The 24,470-nt window shown below is 35.9% G+C and overlaps 1 protein-coding gene across 1 annotated transcript in view; it reads left to right on the forward strand.

The window, feature by feature from the left end:
- Positions 1-24,470, forward strand: part of LOC149821764 (ras-related protein RABC2a-like) — a 44,707-nt gene that overhangs the window by 2,205 nt on the left and 18,032 nt on the right. The window contains exons 2-3 of the mRNA XM_089981514.1: positions 185-253; positions 2,266-2,331. Coding sequence (XP_089837640.1) covers positions 185-253; positions 2,266-2,331 — 135 coding nt within the window. The remainder of the gene's footprint in view (positions 1-184; positions 254-2,265; positions 2,332-24,470) is intronic.

Consider the following 24,470-nt stretch of genomic DNA (forward strand, 5'->3'; position numbering starts at 1 on the left):
AATTTTAGGATATATATGTGCATTTTTTTTTCTGATTTTTTGCATTTTTCTAATTTTTTCAGGAAGGATTGTTTTCTATTATTATGTCAGATATAACTTATTATTCTGTCCTACCTCCTATTTTTTATTGATAGCATTCTTTTCTTGTGAAAGAGTAATTTTGGATGCTATATGTGACTTGTAGGAGTTGACTTCAAGATCAAGCAGCTTGCTGTTGGGGGAAACAAACTGAAGCTTACAATTTGGGACACTGGTAAATTTGTGTCCTTTGATGATATAAAATTGTTGGAATTGGCAGTTTTCTTATTCTGAAGCTTGTTTGCCAATTATTAGGTTTATTATCAGCATTCTGGACCTACATGAACTTGTAGGTTTTATTTTATTTTTCTAGTTTTCATATCGATCTCTGTACATTTTCGTTAAAAGTATAATGTCTGGCGAATTCATCTGCATACTTCAATTATCTTTAGTCATGTGCGTGATTCACTAATAATGTTTGAACTGGTTGCTTCTCTCTCGCCTTTTATGGTACTTATAACTGTAAGAGTTTTTCATAGTTTTTTCATGATATTTCTTAGAAGGCATTTCACCCTCCTGATTTTATTTATAAAAGTTATCCAATCTTTTGAAGATAGGCAAGAATAGATGATATGAGCCAAGATCACTTGGGGCTAAGAGAGAAAACTCATTCCATGTCTGTATCAAGTGTAGGCTGAGAATCCTTCATATCATCGATGGTTTCTATCTGAAATTGCTTTGTTGATGTCATTTCTCAAATATTTTAAATTTTCCTTTTTGTTCCCTTAATTTAAACTATTGTTTTGGGAATTGAAACTAAATGTGTTGGTCACTTTTTTCCTTTGAGATGCATGGCTCAGAAAATAGTGACTTGTGACTCAACTCTCCTTCACTTGTGGCTCCATCGGGTCAACGCATTGTCTTGGATAAATCCTCCTGTGACTTGCTTGGTCATGTTAATAATTATTCCTCTTTTTTCATCTTTTTTTCAATTCAAAGTATGGTCTGGACCCAGTGTAGTCCAAACCTGAGATCTTCAGTTAAGATAGTGCAATATTTACTCATTCAGCTATCTTATTTGTCCTCGTGTTATTATGCTTTGATGGACTATATGTGTCTCTGTGTTAACTATGCACATGGATCAGTGGGGTGGTTGTGAGGGTGCTGAGATGAAGGCACTGGATCAAACCCCATTGGTACACGGGTGTGTCCATAGCTTTTAGAGGTGGGCCACATAAGGAAGGGTGATCGTGGGGCCCCACCTGGGGTTTTCCTCGTTTCGGCAAAGGTTCCTTCTCATTAAAAAAAAAATGCACGTGTATGTGTCTCCACACAGGCATTTATTCTTTTGTAAAAGATTAAAATGATTGTCTATGTGTTTGGTTTGGGATCAGGGCAAGCTAAAAAACCCAAAGTGCATCAAGTTCATGACTTCGAAGCCAACCTGTGACTCAGTTGGGTCAGCCCAGTGAGTTGGTTATTTTTTTGAAAACCTGGCCAGGCTTCTCTGTGAACAAGATTTGGCACAAATCCAAGCCAAATTGGATGAGTCATGAGTTGACCCATTGTGTGAGATAACCTTTTTTCTTCTTTGTAAATATTTATTTTTTATACTTTTCTCCTGTTTGTATGTAACACTTGCTTCTTCCTATTTACTGCATTCTCATGATGTTGGAAACATAAAAATGAATCTTCATTAATGGAATAGGTGGATCACATCCTTTCTGACTTAAACATTGAACTGATATTTTGATATCCTTGGGTGATGTGAAAATATGGAAGCATATAAAAGTGTCTAAGAAACTAAAAAATGGAATCTGTCGTCATGCCTGGATATAAAGGTAATGTGAGCTCTATTTTTCCCTTAAATTTATTATTCAATTAGGAATTTTATAAGTTTGATAAAATGCAAATAACAGGAGATGGTAAAAAAGTTGACTGTTTGATAACCTGAAGGAACAAGTGCCACATTAGAGAGTTCTGGTAACATATAATTATCAATTTGTTTTTTCCCGGCCTTATGGAGTGCTTGTAAGTCAGGCGTCAGGGTCACATAGATGTCCACAAGTTCCATGCACTCGAAGTCATGCGCTAGGAAGTAAAGAGATCACTCCTAGTTCTTATCCTGATAGCAGAACAATCTAAATACTATCTGATGCAACAGTAGATGAATCATGATGGTTTATTTTGTGCTCATGAAAGTGTTAAAACATTCTCATTATATGCCTTCCACCTTATTTTATGTAGCTGGACAAGAGAGATTCAGGACATTGACTAGTTCTTACTACAGAGGTGCACAAGGGATCATTCTTGGTATGTTCTTCCTTTTGTGTATGTTCTATTCCCTCTAGTATTTTCAGGGTCTCTAATTGTTTTTCCTTTGGACTTTTTTTTTCTGCCGTCTATGTAAAATTCCCAGTTGTATAATCTTTCTATGATTCATCTGTAAAGAATTTGATCTACGTTATAATTCTTTTCAAGTGAATAACTGTGGATCTTGTTTGTGGTAAACTTCTAATGGACTAATTTGGTACTTAACTTCTCTGTTCCTGGGAGGTTGAACAAGAAAAAATGTTGATATCTTTCTATGTATTCGTCATCATGGAAAATTTTGTAGACTTGAGTATCTGATCTGAACACGATTCAGTTGAAGTGAAGCTATGTAGGATGCCTGTTGATTGAGTGGATGAAATTCCAGATAATTTCATCCCCTGGATATTTTAGTATGTACTCAACATCATGGAAAATTTTGTAGCATTGAGTAACTGAAAATAATTCAGTTAAAATGAAATTATGTATGATTCCTGTTGATTGAATGGATGAAATGCTTCTTTCAACAAAAAAAAAATGGATGAAATGTGGGTCATCATGGTCCAGGTAGGACCTCACTGTTACACAAAAACAGAAGTGGCAATGTTGTTATTTCATACCAGAGAAAATAACAATCTTCATCAAGATCTGAAAGGAAAGAATGAGACTACAATATAAAGGGGTTGATGTGAGTGGCTGCAAATTCCCAACTGAACACAGTTTCTTCATTTCTTATAACCAATCCATGCAGCTAGGGTGAAAACAAGTCAGAGAATTGCTGAACTTACTGGATGTAAGTGTGCAAGATCTGTCAATTGAAAAATCGCCTAGGCTCTGGAGGAGGTGCATATGATGTGACCATGACTTTGATCTGTATTCAGATGAGAAAAATGATTGGCCTGAAACAGACTGACACACCCTTTTCTTTTTATTTGTTGATAATGGAAAATTTGGCCCAGATGTGCAGGTGGCAAAATATTGGGTTAGCATTGGCAATCACTGGAGGTTGGTCTTTCTCAATGTGGTGTATAGCATGGAAAATGATTTGATAGAAGAGAAGGCTGTTCACATGTGACAGGGCTACCTCCATTCCCACCCACTGTTCAAGCTCTTGCAGGTGACATAGTTTGAATTGGAAAGATTTTCCTGTCATTTAACTGGGTATAGCAAGTCCACCCTCCTACAGGACGTATGACACATATTTCCTACTTGCGTTAGATTGTTGGCCTCTAGGAAAGAATTCTATGCCGTAGCCATCACTAATTTGTTTTTTTGGAAGGCAAGCTGGGGTTAGGCAGACCCCCACCAGTTATTATTCAGTATACCACTGGGTTTTGAACCTGCAACGTCCCACCACAAGGAGACGTGCACTGACAGCTCCTACCAACCATGTGGAGCCCCAGTTGGTGTGAATTACTAAATCTGAACATGCTTTCTGAGGTAGATTTTTTTGTAGCCATGGTATTAGGATTCACAATCTTCCAATTTCTATCCTTAGTGCAAGAACCAATCAGTCAAGGCTTGTTTAACAAAAGTAATTTTAGACATTTTTGTTAACTTTGGATAGCAATGTTTTTTTGGTTCTTGATAGTCCAACTGAAAGTACTTTGTGATCATCAGAATGATGACTTAATGGTTTTGGCATATTAACTTTATCAGTTTTTTTTTTCAAAACATTTTCTCATTGAAGTATAAATAAATAACTTTCTAAGAATTTCTTTATAAAATAAAAGCATTTTGAATGCATGCTATAGTACAACACAATCTCATTAAGCAGGTTCTTGAGATAGATTGAATTTGGTGATTAATTGATTGTGTAATCTTTTCTAATTAATTTCCTGAATTTAATGATATCAATCAATCAATTTGAAATGATATACAACTGATTTAAAATAACTCTTTTCTCGTTCTAGGTCAGCTTGGATCTTTGATTTGACTGTTTGAATCACTATTAAGATGATATGTAGGAACACATATCTGCGATAGAGACCACTGAAAATAAGTCATATTTGGGTCTTGGACCCAAGTCGGGTCTACGCAGGACCCGGCCCGACTTCTGTACAGGACCGGATCCGGATCCAAATATACAATGTTGTAATTCTGTTTTTTATTAGAGGGTATTTTTGTACCCTAAAAATTCTGTATCATCTTAATATATATAACCAAATACAATGAAACACGCTGAACCAATTCAGATGTGATTTCCTGCAGCCCCTTTTCTCTATATTGTTCTTCTTCCCTGCGCAGGTGAACATGGAGTTTATATTTTAACATGGTATCAAATCAGTGTTAAAACTGTGTCTGAGATTGTTTTTCCAAAAAGAATGTCCAAGGAGATGATATGAGATTCCAAGTCAAGAAAATACGTGCTCTATTCAATCCCCAATTTCTGTGTCTTTTTCTTTGGTTCTGGTAAGAACGTCAATATTTCTTCTTCTTCAGATCTGATCCTTTTCTTCAGGATCATATTTCTTTCCCCCTCTCTAAACGATTCATTAAAGTTGAGCCTTTTTTTTTCAGAAGTGGCTTTCCTTCTTGATATTCTGAAACAATTTTCCTTTTCGTTAATCTGAAAAGGCTATCATTCCTTTTGGTATGTTGACTTGAAGTGACATCGATTTGTCCTTTGCTGTTGATATGAATTTAACTGGATATTTTTTGTTCTCTACGCTCAATATTTTTGCTGTTTAAAACTGCAAAGTCTCTTGTCTTGAAATCTTCATATTCTTGTTTTGACTCATTTTCTCTGTTCAACAAGGAATCTTTATTCAATCTGGGACCGATTCTGTGTTGATATGTTCAATTTTGATCAGACCTTTAGTGTTTTCCGATTACGCTCGAATATAATATATCTGTCATAATTTCCTGCAAAAAAAAAAGGACAGAATATTGGAGTGATTGATTTCTCGGTGAACTAAATTTGGTCCAGAAATCTTCCTTTCTTTTCTTATATCCTTTCAGATGGATTCATCTTTTCCGCAGTGAGGTCTTTCCTCTAACTTCCTTAGTCAATTAGTCTCTGAAAAGCTAAATAATTCCAATTTCTTGACTTGGAAAAGAAAATTGTTCCTTTTATAAGAAGCCAAGATCTCTCTAGTCATCTAGATGGATCAATCTTACCCCCTCCAGAGTTCATTTCACAGGAAAAGAATGACGATAAAGGGGCGTCCTCTACCGCGCTTTTCAGAAATCCGGATTATGTTGCTTGAATGAAAATGAACCAAGCATTAGTGTCATACATCACCTCTACGCTCTCACAAGAAGTTCTTGTGGCTATTTCTGATGATTGTTTAGCCAAGGAGCTGTGGGACAAGCTAGTTCAGACATATTCGCAAATCTCCGAGGCAATAGTTGTGTATCTCAAGCGAGAATTTCAGATGTTAAAGAAAGATTCAATGCCCATTATGGAGTACTTGAATAAAATGAAAAGCATCATGGACCAGCTGGCTATTGTGGGATGTGCGGTCAGTGATAAAGACAAAGTGCAACAAACCTTAAGTGGGTTAGGGCCGGATTATCATGTTCTGGCAACGTCCCTATTGTGTCTCCCAGAACTTTCAAAATTCGAAGATCTTCATGCAAAGTTGCTACAACATGAGATGACCCTGAAGGGATTTTCTGAGGAAACCTATGTGCAGTCAGAGACTCATGATGTGTTGGCTACGGGGCTGACTTATGGCAGAGGAAGAGGAGAAAGTTCCTTTCAAGGAAGGGGAGGACAAGGAAAACATGGTTCGGGGGGTCGTGGGCAGAGTTGCCAGTCAAGGAAGCGGGAGCGGGAAGCGATACAGGAAGCGAGGCACTTCTAAAATTTTAGAAAGCGGGAAGCGCGGGACAACTTAGGAGCGAACCGGGAAGCGTCTCGGAAGCGACCTAGGAAGTGAACCGGAAGCGACCTAAGAAGCGTCTCAGAAGCGACTCGAAAGCGACCTAGGGAGCGAACCGAAAGCGAGCTAAGAAGCGAAGAAGAAAGCGACATAGGATTCGAGTGAGAAGCGAATGGAAAACGATTAAGAATCGAAAGGGAAGCAAAAATGTAATTATATATTTTTATTTTATCAAAAAATAAGATTTATGTCATCATTGACAAAAGAAAACATGTATCTAAGCCAATAAATAATATAAATTATAATTATCTAACAAATGCATCATATTGCAACTGTCAAACATTTAAAAAATTATACATCAAAAGAAGATCATAATTCACATTCGTGTTGCAACCATTTAACAAATACATGCAAGCACTAAATAATGCATTAAGAAAACAAATAAATTTGATTAAAAAGCGTACTTTTTTCCAAAGAAAGAATCAAATGACTTTTTATTTGATGTTGTGATTGTTGTAAATCTTGTCATCTCTGCAACATAGAAAATGAGAAATCAATAAACTCAAAGATTACATAGAAATATGGTTAAATTTTTAAGCTATAAATTTCTAAAATGTAAATTATAAGCTACAAAGTTCTAAACTCTAACCTTAAAATTAACATAATCCACTACTTCACTTCATCATGCAAGATTCAAAATAAAAGTATACCAAAAAATATTACAAGACCATGACAAAAAAGTAACATAAAAGTTTTTAAGTTGGACTACTCCAACTACATCATAAAAAAATAATTAATAATTCAAGAGTTCATTAATCTGTCATCTTTCTCTTCCCCTTCAAGTCAGCAATAGATTGCGAACTTTTTGCATCATCACATGCTTCTTGTCCTCTACGACCATGTCTTCTGCTCCTTCCTTCATTTCCTATAATGAATACGTTAAAAAATTAAAATGTTCAAAAACCATAATTTAAAATATAAAAAACACAATATCAACATACCTTGCCTAGGTCTCCTGCTAAAGAAACGATCAATCCGACCTTGGGGAACTGATGGTCGCTCTTGTATATCTGCAGTTCTACTAGTTCTGTTGGATTGATTTGTATCCTCTTCAACTTCATTTGTACGTATGATTATTGGAGGTAATGGAGTTCTTGATTGTGCATCTTTATGTTTGGATTTGAAAATAATGCTTGATTGTTGTGCACTATCATCCAAATCTCTCCATCGCATATCCTTTAATCTCAACGTATTTTCTTCTACAATAGGAAGTTCTGGATTGATATCCCATTTTTGACTAGGCCCTTCTTTGTAGCGATTGTTGCACCTTTTATAACAAGAATATAAAATATGAATGCTAATAAACAATCAATGATAGAAAAAGAGAAAAAAAAAATACCAAAACAAAAGTACAACACAGTTTAATTATACCTGTCAATCAATCAAAGATTGAAATAAAATACACTAAGGTATCAACACGATCTTCATTGAGCCTATTTCTTTTAACATTGTGAATGTAACTATAGGTGCTCCACAAGATGTGCTAATAGGTTGAGATAAAACCTTAATGGCTAATGCTCTCAACTTAGGTGTATCACCACCAATTAAGCACCGACATTGTAGGATTCAGTGCATCTATTTTTGCTGCATTTCGGGTAAATCTTCCACTTCTTGATGCAAAAGCCACAAGTTGTGACCTATAAAGTGTAGATAGCTCTTCATTTCCAGAAACTATGACTTCAAGCGCGAGCATTGCACCGTCTAAGATATCATTATCCTTTTTTGCAAAAAAAAAATGTTTAGTAACTATAACAAGAAAATGCAAGTGAAATAATAAAATAATAAAATAATAAAATAATAAAATAATAAAATAATTAAACTTTAAACTTTATTAAATAGATAGAATAAAATTTTTACCAGGAGAAACTCGTTTGACCCCTCCTGTTGCTGGGATTTTGAGATACTCCGACTCGTAATATTTTGGAGTAAGCATGTGGGCTAGACTATGGAGAGGCCCATTCATTCTATCCTATCTATTTGAGACAATCTTATGAATCTTTTCATATAAATCTGGTTGTCCTTTTAGATTGTCTTTGATTTCCCCCAACATGTTGTCCATGCCTTCATACACTTCACCAGTTATAGGGCCTTTCTGATCACAAAATTTAATCATCTTATAGATGAGTTTTGTAATCAATAATGCTAAACATACAGAATCCCAATATTTTTCATCAAGAACAATTGTTTCTGTTGTAACATCCCTTTTTTTCATAGTTTCATCCGTGCATGATTGCTTTCAATCGCTCCATCTATCTGAAATTACTGTGAGCCTTAGGCTCTCCCTTACATCAAGCAAGCGTTTCAAAGTAGTATAATGTGAAGCAAACCTTGTTTTTGCAATCTTTATTAATTCTAATTTTTCATTGCTTCTAAAGATTGCTAGTGCTTTTAAATGATTTGTGATATACTTCACAATTTCTTTACTCTGCAAATATGTTTCTCCCAACCAATGAAACTCGTGCCAAATCCTTGAAGATCAAATTAAGTGTGTGCACAACACAAGGTGACCAAAAAGTATACTTGTACGTTTGTTTTAATTCTTCACCTGCTAACTTGCAATTTGCTGCATTGTCTGTAATCACTTGCACTACGTTAGAAGGCCCCACAAGTTTAAATCCCGTATTCAAAAACTCGGCAATGTTTGCAGCTGACTGTTGCACATTAGAAAAATTGCTTGCATATAAGAACATCGAGCCAAAACAGTTTGAGGCAAGTATATTTATCAAGTGTTTGTTCTTGATATTTGTCCAACCGTTTGAGACAATGGAAACTCCAAACTCCTCAAACTTTTCTCGAAATTCATTTAACTCCCTGTGAACACACTCTTTCTCACTGTCAAGCAACGTTGTTCGCGCTTTTTCATATGATGAATGTTTATATCCGAGCACTTTACTAACTGCATATATCATCTCTTCCCAATATGGTGATCGAAGCACATTGAAAGGTATGCCATTTGCACACAAAAATCTGATAATTTTGTGATCTACATCATCTCTTTCTATCTTTTTAAAGGTATCACGAATATCAACTGTTTTTCGGCTTCCACTAGATGATGTAGTCATATTAATAGGCTTCTTCGGAGTATCAATTCTTGATCTCCTTAACTCAAATGCACTTGATGAAACCTCCACTCGGCGAATTTGCCTCTTAATTTTTTTTGCCAATTCTGCATTTTTTGCAACTACATGGCAAAAGACAATCCCAACACTTTGTATCTTTGGAGATCCCATGAGATGTGCAAAAACTCGAGTATATGATCCATGATAAATATTTTTGCAGTGCCTTCACATAAAAACTTGGGTTCCACCTTGCTTTTCTTGCCCACTCTTCTTTTGTTTCAATACATGGCACCATAGCACTGTTGTTTTATGCATGCTAGGTGGTTCATCATCTTGGTCATCTTCAGAATAGTAGTCATCTAAGTCATATTCTTCTTCATCTTCCTCATAAAAACAATTTTCGTTTCTGTCCTCAAACTGATATGGACAAGCAGAAGACCTCTTCTTGCCCTTCCCAACACCACTAGATGATTCATGCTCCAAATTGTACAAAGAATCGTCATCGTCATCAGAATTATCGTGATCATAGCTTGGGATGGTCATTAATGAAGCAAAGAACATGCAAATATATCTGCATCATAAAAGTATAAGAATTAGCCTAAAATACTTTAAAAAAGCTATTATTAACAGTAAAGGATGAAGAGTGAAGAACACAAATCATTACTCATAATTTACCAATTACTAAAACAAATAAATAAACATCATTTAAGGAGGTGAAAGATCTATGATTCTATAATATACTATGATAAAGCAAAAAAAAAGTTCTTTCAAAAGTTTGCATTTATGAAAAAATGCTAAAGAAAGATAACATAACAACGAAGAAAAACAAAATTCATATTGGCCGACTGTTACTAGCAATAATGATATTTATTTAAAATTTTAAACAACTAGCTGCAGCATACTAGTTGCCCCACTCTTCTGATAGAGTAAATGAGCCGAGCCTGGGTGTGCCCATGCTCGGTATATCAAAGAATTCATACTTAATAGGGATGATAAGCTCAATCATGCTTGGTATACATTTTATATAATATGTTTTTATAATATGAATTCAAGAATTTTCCTATAATATATTTTTTATATATTAATTTATCCTTATAAGTATCTCTTTTGTTTTGTTTCTTTTATCATGCTTGGTTCACTTGATCAACATGTAAGTTCAAAATTCACATAAAGCAAAGTCACTTCAAGAGATCAAGGAGAGAATGAAAGTCTGCAAGATCAAACACCATAATGAAACCATAAGACAACTTGTGGAGGAAGAACATGTTTTTCATTGACTTTGAAATTGAAAACAATAAATCAATAATCCATATATATCCAACAGTAAAAGAATAATACAAGTGATCCAGTCAATCTGATCAGGATTCAAGCAATCGTCAAAATGACTTAAAAGTTAAAACCTACAAGAATGATAAAAAAATACTGCATTAACCCTTATTCCTAAAAAAGACGACCAAATAAACTCAGTTAAACCACAAAATGTGAAATGTTTCTCAACCAATATACTGTTCATTCATGGGACTCAAATAAGAATATAAATGATCATCATATTGATAACACAAAAGATAAAGACCATCATGTTGCGCATGTTATTGCAACAGGAAAATGAAACAAATAGTCTCTAACAATCCCCTGTTTCCTAAATGTACTTTCTAGAGAGAATGAAGGAATCAAACCCCTACTCACGAGCTGAACCTCACACCACACAGGTAAGACACCAGCCCTATATCACTCGAAAACTCTTCATCAACGCAAAATATGGGCCCACCATTTGGGAGAAACAATTTGGATGGGTCGAAACAGGTCTAAACTCATTAACTGACCTTATTTCCCAACCTTAACACCCTCTGAGTAGCCACACAAATCTCAGATTTTCAGAAAGTGAAACAAAATAAAATTAAGTTAGGCAATGATGTCCCAAACCCTAGGTAGAGAATCGGATCTCCAAGGACCAAAACTTTCAGAAAATAAAATTGATAAGCTTTTCGTTTTCAAAAGATCAAGGTTACGGTGACAAGGCAACAGTAAGCTATAAGCAACCCAATAAATAATGATAAACATAGATAGAATAAATTGTTTCCAACAACATGCACATGAATAAGCAATTCTGCAGAACTGACAAAGAGTGTAAAACATGTCACAGGGATACTCTAACTTAATCCCATATCATATCCCATGTGGTAAACGGGTCTCGTGCCAAGTTGAAAGCTTGGAATGCCTCTGCCTCGTGGGGCTTAAGAGATGGTTAGGGTCTGCGACTCCCTAACCCCAGCTTGCCTTAAAAAAAACAAAAGAAAAAAAAACTCTGAAGAGTCTGAGCAAGAGTCGCCATGCTTGGCTTGTGAAGGGGTTGCAGTCGTGCGATGAGCGTGAGAGAAGAGATGGAGAGAGTGAGAGGAGAGCGTATCTGAACATAAGGGGTGAAGGGAAAAAATCAGAGTCGTGGGAGATGGAGAGAAGAGATGAGAGAAGAGATGGAGGGGAAATGGATACGCGTACCTGAATATCCCCATCGTCAATCGGTTGCGGTCGCCGGACGTCGGAAAAGGTCACCGGAAGTTCTGAAGGTCGTCGGTCGGTGGCCAAAATCCTGAGAGAGAGTGGAAGAGAGAGACTCGGAAGAGGCATGAAAAAAAAACCTAAAGCCTCTCTTTTATGTTTTTTTCGCGAGTTTTTTAAAATTCCAATTTTACCCTTAATAAAAAAACTCTTTCTTTTTAAAAAAAATGGCAAAATAGTAATAAAGGTAACTCGTACCCCTTTAAAGGGATACGCGTACCCCATTAAAGGGGTATGCGCTTCCTAATACTTAAGTGCGCTTCCCCATGCGTTTTGGAAGCGTCGCATTTCGTGCTTCCGAAACGCATATCGGGGAAGCACGCTTCCCCTCAAGCATAGGCGCTTTCGGTAATTTTGGTCGTGGGTTGCTCCTAACGCCCAATATACCTTCTAATCAAGAAGGCCAAAGGGCCATTCCTACTTGCTTTCTATGTAATAAAAAGGGGCATATTAAAGCGAATTGCTGGTTTAATCCTCAGAATAAGGAAAAATTCTCACAAACAAAGGCTAAGAAGGATGGAAGAGAAGTAAATGAGTTGCTATTGGCAGCCCTGACAGGGCTGAATATGAAACAAAATGATAAAGGCACCTAGTACGTCGACTCTGGAGCAACAACCCACGTCTCAGGTGATGCGGATAAGCTCTTAAGCCTTACTCCTTATGTTTGTAGAAATAACATAGTCACATGAGATGGTTTTCATCACTCCATCTCACACATTGGAAATGCCATTATACCCATGTCCAAGTCTTCCCTCAATCTTTCAAATGTCCTTCATGCTCTTAATATTTAAAAGAACATTGTTTCTGTCTCAAAACTTGTTGATGATGTTAATGCCTCCGTTGAATTTACTTTCTCTTCTGTTTATGTCAAGGATTTTCGCACGAAGGAGACATTCGATGAGGGAAAGAGACGAGGCAACATGTACATCTTCTAAGAAGATTCCTTAAGCTTCATCAACATCCATCATTGGTCTCTTTCAAGTGTGTGTTTACTATTTCTGAATGTAATAAGCCAACTCTTTGGCACAATCGTTTGGGTCATTGTAGCCATCACTTTATTGAAAAACTCGGCTTAAGTAGTTTCATTCTCCAGAAGCAAAAGTGTCCTAGTTGTCATTTATGTAAGAGTCGTGTTTTACCTTTCAACTCAATTAACAAAAGACCTTCAAGGCCTTTTGAGATCATATGTTCTAATGTCTGGGTCCCTCCAATTGCTTCCGTTTCTGGTAGTAGATATTACCTTATTTTCATTGACAGTTTTTCACGCTATACTTGGATATTTTTCATGAAAACAAATCAGAAGTTTTTGGATTGTTTCAAAGATTTCATTCTTTTGTCAAAAGCCATTTCTCTGAAAACATTCTCAATTTCCAATATGATGGAGGAGAATTCTCTTCTAGTGATTTCATTGATTTTCTTCAACATAATGGAATAAGGAGAAGAGTGTCTTGCCCACACAAACCTTAACAAAATGAGATTGTTGAGAGGAAGCAATGAGCATAATGCACCATAGTAATATCCCTATCACCCTATGGACAAAGGCTTTTCACTCCATAGTGCATGTGATAGATTGGTTGCCAATGACCATTCTAGAAAACATGTCACCATATTTTTCCCTGTTTGGCATACACCCCGATTATCATGAATTGCTTGTGTTTGGATCTCTTTGCTATGTTCACATTGACACCTCATTCAGACATAAGTTTCAGGTTAAAGCCTTGAAGTGTAGGTATGTGGTGTTAAAATGTAATCCTTAATTTTGTCATATGTCCATATATATATTCGTATATATAGAGATACATATACATATATACTATGTATATACATATATACTATGTATATACATATATACTATGTATATACATATATACTATGTATATATGCATACCTCTCTCTCTCTCTTTATCTATCTATCTATATATATATCTATATCTATATCTATATATATATATATATTTTTTTCTCTTTATTACCCAAAAGGGTATTTCTGTAATTTCGTATTTTATGCATATTCCATTTGGAATATGATTGTATTTCTTTTTATTCTTTTTTTTTTCTTTTCTTTTTTTCTTTTTCCTTTTCGTGGTTTATGCCACCTAGGAAGGCTCCCCAAAGAGTCGTTGGGGAGCCTCCAATAGTCACAAATGTGACCGTTGGGGGCTCCCAACGACTCCTTTGGGAGCCCCCTAGGTGGCTCTGTTAAATTATGTATATATTAATATATATATATACATATACTTATATATATACATAATTTATTTTCTTTTTCTGTGCAACCAAAAACCCGATAGGGGTGTTTTGGTAAATTACCATGTAATTTTTCCTTTTTTATTTTTCCTTTTTTTCTTTCTTTTCCCCTTTTTTCTTTTTCTTTTTTATTTCTTATTTTTCACTTTGGAGGACCATAAGGGGCCCCACCCATCTAGTCGTTGGGGCCCCAACGATCATATTTATGACCGTTGGGGCTCCCAACGACTAGAAGGGAGCCCCCTTTATGGTCTCATTTTTAGTTCTCCTCCTTTATAAATAGAGAAGGCTCTCTCCTTGTAAAAGCATTGGGTTTTCACCCTCCTCTTTCTTTCTTCAATAATATTCAACTTATGACTTTAAGTCATTTTCCACTTTTGTGAGTTTTGTGTATACACTTTTAGTGTTTGTGTTCTTGGCTCTTGTGGTCACTCTTAAAGAGTGCTTTTGCTCTATTGGTGCTTCCGCCTCTTATGAGACTTCCCCTTGTATTTTCCTTAAGCTTGTGAGCTCAAGCTTTTCTTATTTTTCTAATATATTGTGGCATTTCATGCCTTTGTGCATGTTCATATTGTTTTATGCCTTTGTGCATATTAGTGCAAGTGTTCTTTGAGTGCCTTTGTGCACATCTCTTGTGAGGGTTTAGTGCTTGTATGCATATTGTCTCATTGAAGACAATTTTACATGGTATCAGAGCCAGGTTAAAGATTGGAGATCGTGTGTTTCTTCGTTTTTCGGTTGCCTCGAAAAACGTGCCTTTGGATTCTTGGAGATTGAAGTGGGGGCTTGTCTTCCTTCATTATTTTAGAAGGGCCTTACGACAAAACTTAAAAATCTTATTACGGTACGTATTTCTTCTTCCATCTTTCCTCTCTAATGGGTGAAAAGGAGTCTCATTTCTCTCTTGGATTTAAACTCAATGGTTCCAACTATCATGTTTGGGCCGGAAACATGGAGGCTCACATAAAAGGAAAAGGTCGTTGGGAGTATGTGCAAGGCACAATCCCGGAACCGAAACCAAAAATCACCTTGATGGAGAAAGGTAAAATTAAGATCCTTGAAGGGGAGGAAAGAACCAAACCCCTCGAGGAATATTCGAAAAAGCATGATGAATGAGAAATGAAGAATTTCAAAATTTTGTCTTCTATTGAGACCAAAATCAACGCGAATATTATCAAATTTAAAAAGGTTTCTCAAGTATGGGAATATCTTGAGAAAATGTATACTTCTAGGGATTTGTCCCATAAATATTATCTTCAAAAGAAAGCCCTAACTCTTCTTCAAGGTGAAATGACAATTATGGAATATTTCGCCGAATTTTCTTCCATTTGGGATGAGCTTGCTATGCTCGAACCAAAATGGAGTGGAGAGGCGATTGAACTTCGTTACAAACAATTAGAAGAAGATCGATTCTTCAATTTTTTGAATGGGCTAAGGCCTGAATTTGAGCAAATAAGGTCTTCTCTTTTGTCTTCTTTCACTCCTTCTCTTAAGGATGTTCTCACCAAATTAAGTGGGGAAGAAACCTGTATGAGTATAAGTAAGCAAGGATCCAATGTGCTTGCGGTTCCATCCAATTCTGAAGACAACAATGGGGTCAATGCGGTGTCTAGACCTGAAAATAATTTAAGAACCTATCGTCCCCCTCATTTTAAAAATCAAAATCAAGGAGTAAATGGTGGACAAGGTGGAAAAAAGGACTATAGCAAAATTGTTTGCCATTTTTTGTAAAGAACCGGGGCATATCAAACCCGTTTGTCCAAAGTGGAAGAAGTTGTTAGCCATGGCCACCACTTCTTAGCCGCAAAAGGAGGAGACCTCTTCAAGTGGAGCTCTTTCTCTAAACCAAATTGTAGAGGCTCTTCAACCTCTTCTCAAAGGAGCCATCTCAGGCGCCGCCATATCTTCCTTCTCTCCTCCAGGTAAAACTTCTTGGGTTTTGGATTCGGGTGCGTCTTTTCATATGTCTCCAAACATGTATTCTCTTTTCGAATATTAAAAAAATAGTTCTCCATCTTTTGTTTCTACTGCGGATGGGACTTCTCTTGAAATTAAAGGAGTTTGGAATTTTGAAACTCAAAAACTTTTTCATTTTCAAAATTAGATTTATACCAAAATTAAACTTGAAACTTCTCTCTGTTTCTCAACTCTTGTACCATGGATGTGATATTAAATTTTCCTCTGATAAATGCTTAATACAGGATCACCGACCTGGGAAATTGATTGGGGAAGGCTCTGTTAAAATGTATCTCTCTTTATATAAATATTTACATATATATATATATAAAGAGAGATACATATACATATATATATATATATATATATATATCACGTATATATGTATATGTATCTATCTATATATATATATATATATATATGTAAATATATATGTTTTCTTTTTCTGTAAAACCCGAAAGGGTATTTTAGTCATTTCTCTCCATTTTGCGCATATTCATAATTATGAATATGTTGTAATTCTTTTATATTTTTTACTTTTCTTCTTTTCTTTTTTTCTTTTCCTTTTTTGTCTTTTTCTTCTTTATTTCTTTGTTGACTCAAAGTCAACCTTGGAGGGCTCAACACTAGCTGTTGAGCCTCTCCAACGGTTAGAATTCTAACCGTTGGAGGGGCTCCAACAGCTAGTGGAGCCCCTCCAAGGCTCCTTTTCCCTCTTATAAATAGGGGAGTTCCCCCTTTGTAAACTTCACTTCTTGGAGCTTTTGTTCTCCAATGCTCTCAATAAAATTCTTTATATTTTGTATGCCTTTGTGCATTTGAGTTTCTTTATTGTACCTTTGTGTACATTTGTTCTAAGTGTTCTTGTGCTTTTGTGCACATTGGTGGTGTTGTGCTCATCGCACACCTTATCTCATTTTTGAGATATTTTCACATGGTATCAGAGCTAGGCTTAAAGGAAAAGAAGATCGTGCTCTTATTTCTCTTCGTTGGAATACCTCGTAAAGCGTGCCATTGAGTTGTGGTGGTGGAAGTGAAGACTCGGCTCTTCATTCTATATTTTGCAAGCTTTCTACATCAAGAAGGGACTCACTTCGCATTGTGGTACGCATTTATTCCTCTTTGTATCCTCTCTAATGGGCGAAAAGAATTCGCACTTCTCTCTTGGCTTCAAATTGAATGGAACGAATTATCATGTATGGGCCGGGAATATGGAGGCCCATATAAAAGGAAAGGGACTTTGGGGATATGTTCAAGGAACTATTCCCGAACCCGTACCAAAAATTACTACCCTTGACAAAGGGGAGATCAAGGTTCTTGAGGGTGAAGAAAGAGAAAAGGCTTTTGAAGATTACAATAAGAAGCATGAAGAATGGGAAATGAAAAACTACAAAATCCTCTCATGGTTTTTCTCTTCGGTTGAGACCAAAATTAATGCCAATATTCTAAAGTTAAAAAAGGAATGTCAAGTATGAGAATATCTTGAAAGAATGTATACTTCAAGAGATTTGTCCCATAAGTACTATCTCCAAAAGAAGGCCTTAACCCTTCAACAAGGAGAAATGTTCGTTAGAGAGTATTTCGCCGAGTTATCCACTATTTGGGATGAGCTTGCCCTCCAAGAACCTAAATGGAGCGGTGAGGCTATTGAATTGAGGGCCAAACAACTAGAAGAAGATCATTTCTTTAACTTTTTAAATGGGCTTAGACCCGAGTTTGAACAAACTAGATCCTCTCTCTTATCTTCTTTCTCTTCCCCTCCTTTGGAAGATGTGCTTACCAAATTAAGTGGAGAAGAAACTAGATTGGGAATGAATAAAACCAATCTAAGTGTGTTGGCCGTTCCCTCTAAAGATGAGGATGAGGGTGCTTATGCCGTCTCAAGACCGGGGAATAATGTTAAAACCTATAAACCCCCTCATTTTAACAAAAATCAAGGAGGAAGAGAAAATGGTGGGCATTATGGAAGGAGAGATTATAGTAAGATCATATGCCATTTTTGCAAAGAACCGGGTCACATTAAACCGGTATGCCCTAAATGGAAGAAGATGGTGGCTATGTCTATTACTTTCCAATCAACCAAGGAGGAAGGTCCTTCTACTTCCAATCATGCTACTTTGGCTCTCAATCAAATCATGGAAGCTCTTCAACCACTCCTCAAGGGATCCGTTTCCGGAGCCGCCATGACCACCTTCTCTCCTCCCGGTAAGACTCTTTGGCTCTTAGACTCGGGTGCATCCTTTCATATGACTCCAAATGTTTTGTCACTTTCTAAATACTCAAAAAATTTGTCACCCTCTTTTGTCTCCACCGCGGATGGGGCTTCTCTTGAAATAAAAGGAATTGGTGATTTTGAAAGACAAGGTTTTTTTATTCCAAAAGTTAGATTTATACCAAAACTAAATTTAAATTTGCTTTCCGTCTCTCAACTATCGGATCATGGGTGTGATATCAAATTCTCATCAAATAAATGTTGGATACAGGATCGCCGGTCCGGGAAGTTGATTGGGGAAGGCTCTAGGAAGGGAGATCTTTATCTCATGGAATTTCTTCAAATTCCAAAAACCTCTTTTTGTAATGTTGCCCAACATAAGGATATAAATGTTTGGCATAAACGCCTTGGGCATCCAAATATTGTCAAGCTTTCATATTTACATTTTGCTAAAACCTTATGTAAAGACAATTTCAATTGTAATGATTGCATTCTTGGTAAAATGAGAAGCTTACCTTTTGGACAAAGAACTATGTTTTCAACCAAACCTTTCGAAATTGTGCATTCGGATGTATGGGGACCGGCACCCGTTGTGTCTAAGGGAGGTTTTTCATATTATGTTATTTATGTGGATGATTTTTCAAGGTATAGTTGGATATACTTCCTCAAATATAAACATGAGGTTTTCTCTACTTTCAAGATATTTCACATGTTAATACAAAATCAATTCAATAGTAAATTACAAATTTTTAGAACCGACTCCGGGGGAGAATATCTCTCAAATGATTTCAAAAGTTATATTGAAAATAATGGGATTGTTCATCAAAGGTCTTGTCCCAAAACTCCCCAACAAAATGGGTTGGCCGAACGAAAACATAGACACATAATTGAAACTATAAGAACTTTGTTAATTTCTCAAAAAATTCCAAAAAGATTTTGGGCCGAAGCGGCTCTTGCATCGGTTTATCTCATCAACCGACTTCCATCCAAAAACTTGAACCAAATATCTCCATATGAAATCTTGTATAAAAAAGAACCCGACTACAATAGGTTAAGAATTTTTGGTTGTAAATGTTTTGTTCTCACCGATAAGAATGATAAATTATCTCCCAAAGCTATTCCTTGTGCTTTTTTAGGATATTCGGAAACCCAAAAAGGTTTTAGGTGTTATGATATTAAAAATGATAAACTATATGTTTCAAGAAATGTAACCTTTTTAGAAAACATAAGTGGTTTTGAAGAACACAAAACTCATGAAGATAATGCCGATTATTCTTTTTTGTTTGAACTATTATCTAGAAATGAAGATTTTAGCGATGATGAATTAAAAGAGAATGAGGATATAAGTGAATGTATTCCTCAAACCATTCATGATGAAGAAGAAATGATAAATGAACCAATTACCTATACTCATAGAGATAAAAGCACTTTTAGAAGTGCAATAGAGAAATATAGTGATCTTAGTGAATCTTCCAACAACTCTCGAAGAACTGAAAGATCTAGGAAAAATCCTTCTAGATTTATATCCTATGAGTCTTTTTCTCCAAAACATAGGGCATGTCTTAGTGCCATTCACTCATACCAAGAACCTAGAAATTTTAAAGAAGCTACGGAAATGATTGAATGGAGGGATGCCATGGACAACGAACTTAGAGCCCTCAACAAAGCCAAAACGTGGGTTTTTCAATGTCTTCCAGAAGGAAAGAAAACAATAGGATGTAGATGGGTTTTTAAAGTCAAAACCAAGAGTGATGACACTCTTGAAAGATATAAAGCCCGTCTTGTCGCAAAAGGATATAGTCAAGAATACGACATCGATTACGAAGAAACTTTTGCTCCTGTTGCACGAATGGTTACTATAAGATGTTTGATCACCATTGCATCTATTAAAAAATGGAATATTTATCAAATGGATGTTAAAAATGCATTTCTAAATGGGGACCTTAATGAAGAAGTCTACATAGATGCTCCTCCTGGTATGAACATACCAAAGGGGAAAGTCCTTCGTTTGCAAAAAGCGCTTTATGGTTTAAAACAAGCCCCTAAGGCTTGGTATGATCGATTTAATGATGTAATGGTTCAAAATTGTTTTTCCTCATGCTACACTGACACTGCTCTGTTTGTCAAAAAGTCTGATGCAGGAATTGTGATTTTACTGTTATATGTTGATGATATGTTGATAACAGGTAGTGACATAAAAGGCATCAGAAACATTAAAACCACTTTAAAAGAAAGGTTTGAAATGTCAGACCTGGGGTATCTGACTTACTTTCTTGGTATTGAGGTAGCCTACTCTCATAGAGGCTATTTTTTGTCTCAAACTAAACTTGCTTGTGAGATTCTTGACAGATCAGGTATTACTGATGATAAAATCTGTGAGACCATTGAAATTGTAGGATAAAAAATGAAGATCGATGATGGGAAACCTTTGGAGGATCCTACCCCCTACCGGCAACTTGTGGGATCTCTAATGTATCTTAGCATCACAAGGCCGGACATCTCTCATGCCGTGCATACTGCAAGCCAATTTCAGCATGCTCCTACATCCGTTCATATGAGTGCCGTTCTCCGAGTTGTCAGATACTTAAAGAGAACTTTAAACAAGGGAGTTTTTCTTTTCTCTTCTTCTGAGTTGAATTTAATTGCATATGCTGACTCTGATTGGGGAGGTGACCCAAATAACCGTCACTCCACTACAGGCTTTTGCATTTTTTTAGGTGAATCCCTGATCTCATGGAGATGTAAGAAGCAACAAAAGGTGTCTCTATCATCCACCGAAGCAGAATATCGAGCCATGGCATCTACAACTATGGAGATTGTCTGGATTCATCAGTTGCTGCAAGACATGGGGATTCCAATTCAAGAATCCACAAAGTTATGTTGTGATAATAAGAGTGCAATCTATATTGCCAAGAACCACACGTTTCATGAGCGGACAAAGCATATTGAGATGGACTGTCATTATGTCCGTGAGGCATATCTACAAAAAATCATCGATCTTCCTTATGTGACGTCAGAATATCAGTTGGCAGATTTCTTCACCAAGGCGCTTTGCTCCCCAAGATTCAACTTTCTCCTTAGCAAACTTTCGGTCATTGTGCCCTAAGTTTGAGGGAGGGTGTTAAAATGTATCTCTCTTTATATAAATATTTACATATATATATATATATATATATATATATATATATAAAGAGAGATACATATATATATATATATGTAAATATATATGTTTTCTTTTTCTGTAAAACCCGAAAGGGTATTTTAGTCATTTCTCTCCATTTTGCGCATATTCATAATTATGAATATGCTGTAATTCTTTTACATTTTTTACTTTTCTTCTTTTCTTTTTTTCTTTTCCTTTTTTGTCTTTTTCTTCTTTATTTCTTTGTTGACTCAAAGTCAACCTTGGAGGGCTCAACACTAGCTGTTGAGCCTCTCCAACGGTTAGAATTCTAACCGTTGGAGGGGCTCCAACAGCTAGTGGAGCCCCTCCAAGGCTCCTTTTCCCTCTTATAAATAGGGGAGTTCCCCCTTTGTAAACTTCACTTCTTGGAGCTTTTGTTCTCCAATGCTCTCAATAAAATTCTTTATATTTTGTATGCCTTTGTGCATTTGAGTTTCTTTATTGTACCTTTGTGTACATTTGTTCTAAGTGTTCTTGTGCTTTTGTGCACATTGGTGGTGTTGTGCTCATCGCACACCTTATCTCATTTTTGAGATATTTTCACAGGCTCTAGGAAGGGAGACTTATATTATATGGATTCTCTTCAAGTTCCTAAAAATTCTTTTTGTAATGTTGCCCAACATAAAGATATAAATGTTTGACACAAAATACTTTGTCATCCCAATATCACCAATTTATCTTATTTACATTTTGCTAAATTTTTTTGTAAAGATACACTCTCTTGTAATGATTGCATTCTTGAAAAAATGAGAAGTATCCCTTTTGAACAAAGATCCATGTTTTACTTCTAAACCTTTCAAAATTGTTCATTCGAATGTTTGGGGACCGGCACCTGTTGTTTCAAAAGGAGGGTTTGCCTATTATGTAATTTTTGTGTACGATTTTTCTAGGTACTCTTGGATATATTTTCTTAGACATAAGCATGCAATTTTTTTATGCTTTAAATCATATCATGTAATGATAAAAAACCAGTTTAATAGCGACTTAAAGATATTTAGAACTGATTCTGGAGGAGAGTCTCTCTCAAATGAATTCAAGAAGTATCTTGAAGATATTGATATTGTTCATCAAAGGTCATGTCCTAAAACTCCTTAACAAAATGGGTTGACCGAAAGAAAACATAGGCATATCATTAAAACCACTCAAACTCTTTTTATAGCTCAAAATATTTCAATTTTCTTTTGGTCCGAAGCGGCTCTTGCATCTGTCTATCTTATCAACCGTTTACCATCTAGAAATTTAAGTAAAATCTCTCCTTTTGAAACACTATATAAAAGAGAACCAGATTATAACAGATTGCGAATTTTTGGTTGCAAATGTTTTGTTCTTACAGATAAGAATGACAAACTTTCACCTAAAGCTATTCCCTGTGCCTTTCTTGAATATTCCGAGACTCAAAAAGGCTTTCACTGTTACGATTTTAAAAATGATAAGTTATATGTTTCAAGGAATGTGACATTTTTGAAAAACGAGAGTGGTTTTGAAAAGAATGATTCTCATCACGAAAATGTTGACTATTCTTTCTTATTTGACCTATTATCTAGTAATGATGATATGTCTAGTGATGATGAAATATCATCAAACCATGATAATGATAATGAAGTAGATATTAATGACTTCAACTCACCTAGTACTCAAGAAGACAGAACAACAAATGACCCAATAACCTATTCGCACAGAGATAGAAATACTTTCAGAAGTGCAATTGAGCAATATAGTGATTCTATTCCCACACATGATCCTAGACGATCTGAAAGAAATAGGAAGCCTCCAACAAGATTTGTCTCTTTTGACTCTTTTTCACCTAAATATAGACCTTGTCTTACTGCCATTCATTCTTGTTTTGAACCAAAAAATTTTGAGGAAGCCAAAAACTGTGTCGAATGGCAAGAAGCTATGAAAAATGTATTTAAAGCTCTCAAGAAAGCTAACACATGGGAATTTCAAACTTTACCTTCTGGAAAGAAAACTATAGGTTGTTGTTGGGTGTTTAAAGTTGAGACTAAGAGCGATGGATCTTTGGAGAGGTATAAAGCTCGCTTAGTTGCAAAAGAGTATGGTCAAGAATATGAAATTGATTATGAAGAGACATTTGCACCCATAGCACGGATGGTTACAGTCAGATGTCTCATCAGTATCGCGTCTTTTAAAAAATGGAACATTTTTCAAATGGATGTTAAAAATGTTTTTTTAAATGGTGATCTTAATAAAGAAGTTTATATGGATGCCCTACCAGGTATGAAAGTTCTTAAAGATAAAGTTCTCCATCTTCAGAAAGCTCTTTATGGTTTAAAACAGGCACCCAAAGCCTGGTATGACAGATTTAACAATGTTATGTTAGAAAATGGATTCTCTTCCTGATACACAGACACTGCATTATTTATTAGAAAATCCAATGAAGGTATTGTGATATTACTGTTATATGTTGATGATATGTTAATAACAGGTGATGATGTCAAAGGAGTCAAAGATATCAAATCTGTCTTGATTTCGAAATTTGAAATGTCAGACTTAGGTTTTCTGACATATTTCCTAGGAATTGAGGTTGCCTACTCCCAACGTGGTTATTTTCTATCTCAAACTAAACTTGCTTGTGGGATTATTGACATGTCAGTAATCTTAGATGACAAAATTTGCAAAACTTCTGAAATAGTGGGCTAAAAAATGAAGATCGATGACGGAATTCCTTTAACCGATCCTACTCCTTACAGAGAACTGGTAGGCTCGCTATTGTATCTTAGCATCACTCGGCCTGATTTGTCACATGCGATCCATATTGCCAGTCAATTTCAACATGCTCCCACAACGGTTCACATGAGTGCCGTTCTTCACATCATCAGATATTTAAAGGGAACTGCAAATAAGGGAGTATTTTTGTCTTCATCTTCTAAATTAAAGTTAATTGCCTATACTGATTCTGATTGGGGAGGTGACCCGAATAACCGTCATTCCACCACAGGTTTCTGTGCTTTCTTAGGTGAATCGTTGGTTTCTTGGAGGTGCAAGAAGCAACAAAAGGTCTCTTTGTCCTCCACCGA

The sequence above is a fragment of the Nuphar pumila genome, chromosome 11, assembly GCF_984573655.1.
Source record: "Nuphar pumila chromosome 11, dmNupPumi1.hap1.1, whole genome shotgun sequence".
In the NCBI taxonomy this organism is placed as follows: Eukaryota; Viridiplantae; Streptophyta; class Magnoliopsida; order Nymphaeales; family Nymphaeaceae; genus Nuphar; species Nuphar pumila.